Source organism: Trachymyrmex septentrionalis, unplaced genomic scaffold, assembly GCF_001594115.1.
Source record: "Trachymyrmex septentrionalis isolate Tsep2-gDNA-1 unplaced genomic scaffold, Tsep1.0 scaffold40, whole genome shotgun sequence".
NCBI lineage: Eukaryota > Metazoa > Arthropoda > Insecta > Hymenoptera > Formicidae > Trachymyrmex > Trachymyrmex septentrionalis.
In genome coordinates this window covers 3,916,674-3,921,660 of record NW_017305569.1, presented here as the reverse complement: position 1 = coordinate 3,921,660, position 4,987 = coordinate 3,916,674, and the positions used below count along the sequence as shown (strand labels likewise).

The window sequence follows — 4,987 nt, the reverse complement described above, 5'->3', positions numbered from 1 at the left end:
GATATTGTTATATTGTTATTCAATACTATTGTATTCTCAAAAAATCCAAAATTATTTGAAAATTATTATTTGAAAAATATAGATAAAAAATATACAATATATTGTGGACATATAAGATAGGTATACAAGAGCAAATTTTTTTTTAATTTTGCTTGTGCCAATATTTTCACGTCATGCTTATCACTTCTTTTTACTGAAAGTAGCGAGACAGCCGCAATTAACTTTATCGATTTTTTAAGATAACTAATACAAGGCTTGTTTTATAGATTATTATCAATATAGTAGCTTCTCAATCATTTTATTCAGAATATTTGGTAATATATTTGCAAATTTTAGCTCTTATTTTAAATCCGTAAATAAAAGAAAAAAGCTAGAGATAGAAATCTCCGATAGACAGGAAGAAAAGCATAGCTAATTGCCGAGCACGCTCTTACGACCTGTTGTCGCTCAGCCAGCGAATTTATTGCTTGGATTACCATCGCACACTTGCCTGGATAACAGATAGTGTCACTTCTTTTAATCCATCCATCTGTTTTCTAATACGTTATTTCAATTATAAGAAGCAAAGTTGCGTAATACAAATAATTTAAAAAACAATATAATTAAATTAAATTAATAACAAACTAATTTTTTTTAAGAATTAAATATACAATAGTTATAAATAAAATATGATAAATTTTATTACTTTTTTACTATTTTATTATTATTTTTTAACAACTATCTTTTTTACGATTAATTAATTAATTTATTTTTTTGACGTTCTTTGTAAAAAATGAAGGGAGCAAAAGAAAACAAAAATACAAAAAACTGAAAATTGTTAAATATTTAATTAAATAATTAAAAACAGATGTAGAAAATCTAATACATATGAAGAATGATTAAAACTCAAAACACAAATTACAAAGTAATTGCGTACACTGTAACTTGAATCTCAAGTTTAAGAAAACTTTCCGTTTAAAAAAACAAGAAATACCTTAGGTATTTCAAATATACCTTCATACATACGATTCATTTGCTTGTTATTCCGAAAACGATAATCGAATTCATTTGTTTATTAAATTCTTCCTCCAATCAGTATGCTTTCCTAAGCATGCAAATAAATAAATAAAAATCTTTTCTACAAGCATAAAATAAAATAAAAACGAATATTTATCGATTTTTTAATAATAGATATTTAAATTATTTTATTTTTCTTATGCAATCATGGAAACTACTTTGTGAGACATATTAAAAGATTATTTTACTAATAAAACAAATTCCTAATTTATAAAAATGCGATCTTATTATAAAAATTTATCAAAAGAAAAATATAGAGATGAGAAATATATATGGAAATATGAGTATACGTGAATACATGTTAATGGTTAATATTACTAACATTTTATTCCTAATAAAAAAAGAATTTTAAAAATATACCTATTATTTCAATCATAATTGTCTACAACAAAAATCATAATATTATTTCTAAAAAAAATTAAAATAATAAAAAATTAATTAAGAATACATTAATCTTTCGGAATATTTTAAACTAAAGAACGATTTCAAGTTAAGTCGATTTGGTGACTCTCAATTTTGTATCTGCAATACTTAGGCAATACTGGAAACATTAAAAATTTGATTATTTTGATGTCTCGTATCTCCAAAACTACTCCTATGCTCAACTTAAATTTTTTCTGAGATTAATTCCATAATCTCAAATTTAAAGTCCTTTTTTTAACTTGACTTTCATAGAATGTTATTTGGAATCCAAATATCATAGAATAAAAAAACTTAATTTTAGTATTTTAAAGTAAAATCTTTAGGTTTTAAAATGCCTTTTTAAAAATCGATCTACAACAATATTTTTCTGTATATCATTATCGATCATTTTTAATTTTTATCTTATCTATAGAAAATAGAAGCCCGGTGTAAAATTTCAAGCATATCAAATAATATTGTCATCAATTTATAATGGGAAACAATAATAATGCAATAAAACTTCGTCCACTGTTGGAAATCACCTACGAATCATTATCACCCGGCTTGTTCCATCCCACGCACGTCCGCTACGTCACGTTTATTTAGTTTAATCCGTTACTCTTCCAATCCCTCAGCTTCGTCCACCATAGCTGTGAAGCGACATGAGGGTGACGAGAAATCCTCCCCACCCCCCCTCCCCCTCTCCTTCTCCCCAGACGAACAAAAAGACAATCGTGGTTAATTGCCACGCACACTGTCCGATCACTTGTCACTCGTGATCCAATAGCCGGGGTCGGCGAATTCCATCGCCATTGTCCCTCCAGTCGCGTAGACGGTACGCGTGCAGCAGAGAAATCGAACGGGACTGTCAGAACTCGAAGGGTAGTATCGTGAAGAAAGTGATAAGAAAAAGGACGATGATTCCATAGAGTGACCGTACGGCGAAAGTATTAATTGTGATCGTCGCTATTTATTTGCTCTCCGTCCCTCCCGCGAATCCCATCAGGAAAATTGCCATGACAGTCAGGTACGTGTTACGCGACAACAACGGAAACGATGTATCTTCTCTGTTGAAAATTGTACCGATGAATGCCACGACCGCGGATGATAAGTAGTTTTTATACGCTGCGCGAATTCTTCGTGCTTCTCAAGTGATAAGAATATAAAGGATCAACGAGTGCAAGTGTCAAATTCGCTGTTGCAAAATGTAACATCATTTTTCTCATGAGCCATAAAAGAGTAAAAGATATTTCAGTACTGCTTCCTCTAAGAGAGAGAGAGTTAAGGATGTGTTATATACATATTTCTTAACAAATTAAAAAATTATGGCGAAATTACAGATTTTTTATTTGAAAGATATTATATTTGAAATACAAAAAGTTCGACGACAATTTAGAACTTAAATAAAAAATTATTTTAAAAACAGTAGACAAGTTTTTAAAAAATAATTAAAATAAAATGAGAAAATATGAAATTGTATTGTATAATATAAATATTGACTTTATTAAATTGTTTCAAATGTATATAATATTAATTTTTATACAGAAAGTATATTATAAATTTCCAACTCTAATCACTTTTTGCGAGAACAAAACATTACACCTTAATTACAAACATCCGCAAGTGATTTATTATTATTAATTCACACTTAACGATCAGTCGGAAAAATGTGTTGACTGCATTCTTTCCTAGAAACAGACATTAAACGTTATTAAACCACATTCCCAAGTTCGAGCAATTACACTGCTAGACTTAACAGTCTCAAACAGAACAATTGTTACGATAACATCAAACAACACTAAAATAAATTACGACAAAAAGTAACTTTTAATAATTAATAATTTTACATCTATTTTGATGTCATTATGATTTTGTTCTATTTAGATTATTAACGCAATTACGATAATCGTACAAGAGATTTGAGAAAATAGGGCAATTGTACGTCCCTAATATATTTGCATCTGACACAATCGAGTGTTCTTAATATAATATTGTATATAGAATGGCTCGGAAGAAATCCGCTTAGGAAGTTTACCGCAATTTTCTTTCTTCCACGTTGCAACGTGAACGAAAGAATCGTGCTAATATTCGAAACTTTGCTTATTCCCCAGAATGTGCGCGCGCGTTATTATGCAGCTCGTCATCGTTGTATCTGCATCCAATTTCATCGCTAACGTCGACGCCAACGTAGATCGTCCCGAAGAGTGGGTCGTCAGGATAGCAGGGGGCTCGCAAGTAGCATCGCTATTAGCCGCTCAGTCCGGTTACAAACACCATGGTCCGGTAAATCCTTCTATTAATTTCGCGTAAACAACATGATATAGCAAAGTCTTTTCGTCTACGTTGTCACGTAATATCGCGAAAATTGAGAAATATATTATTACATCGCGTTCATATATTAAAAAAAAAACGAGAACATGGAATCAGTAACAAGAGACGACGTATAACATTTCCACTACTTTAAATCCTTAATTGCTACATGCCCCGAGAAACGAGCAAAAACTGCGATACGTGATTCGGACGTGATTATATATATATGTATCACGCAATTATTCAATCGGAGGTTATACGATATCGCGAAATGATTTTCCGATTTACGTATCAATGTTATTAATTTTATGCTCTTCCATTCCAATGATACAACCCAAAGGTAAAAAATTTACGTATTACTCAGTATGTCACTGTTTAACGAATACTTAAAAATAGATTCATTTTATTCGGGGATTATCTCGCGAGAGATAACATTTTATCAGACACCTGACATATGGCGTGCAATAAGACGCATTATGATATCGAGTCTAAAAGCATAGTCATGCATTGGAAATATATAATTGTTTGCGTATTTTTTTATAAACAATAATCCATTTAATTTTAAATAAAAGATCTCTTTTCGCTTTTTGATTATCCGAAAGTTTATAAAATAAACATCAATTAATATTTATTATTTATTTTGCTAATTTAACATTTTGCTAATTTACCGTTACACCATTTAATAACCTATTTAATTTAATAATCTATTTAATTACTTCAACATATATATGTGCATTGTATATCAGTGACAAGAATGTTGAGATTTAACCAACTTCCTTAATAAATGACTTCTGAAAAAGAATTTTATATTATCTCAAAATTTAATTGTCAAATAATATATTGACAAAATTAAACAATTATGTTTAATTATCATTAAAAAGTAAATTCTAAATTAATTTAAAAATTTATACGTTAAAGGATCCACATATTTAAAATATATATATGTACAGCATACAGATAATTTCATTCCATAGTAACTTTTTTATTTTTAAAAACCGTCTGTCTTCGAAAAAATCTTGTCTTAAGAAATATAAAAATTGAGTTTTATATACATATATATATATATAACATATATAAAAGTTATGCGTTTCGCGGGTTTCCTCCTATATGTCAATAGAATTATATATTATATTTTCTACATGATATAATATATTTATTTAACTTTCTTCTCTCATTTTCCTCCTCTTCTCTCTCTCTCTCTCTCTCTCTCTCTCTCTCT

General features: G+C 29.1%; 1 protein-coding gene across 1 annotated transcript in view; it reads left to right on the top strand.

Moving 5' to 3' along the window:
• The first annotated feature begins 2,298 nt into the window (after window positions 1–2,298).
• LOC108751065 (neuroendocrine convertase 1-like) overlaps window positions 2,299–4,987 on the top strand; it is a 35,725-nt gene continuing 33,036 nt past the window's right edge. Inside the window, exons 1-2 of the mRNA XM_018491007.1 lie at window positions 2,299–2,485; window positions 3,570–3,741. Coding sequence (XP_018346509.1) covers window positions 2,475–2,485; window positions 3,570–3,741 — 183 coding nt within the window. The 5' untranslated portion in view covers window positions 2,299–2,474. The remainder of the gene's footprint in view (window positions 2,486–3,569; window positions 3,742–4,987) is intronic.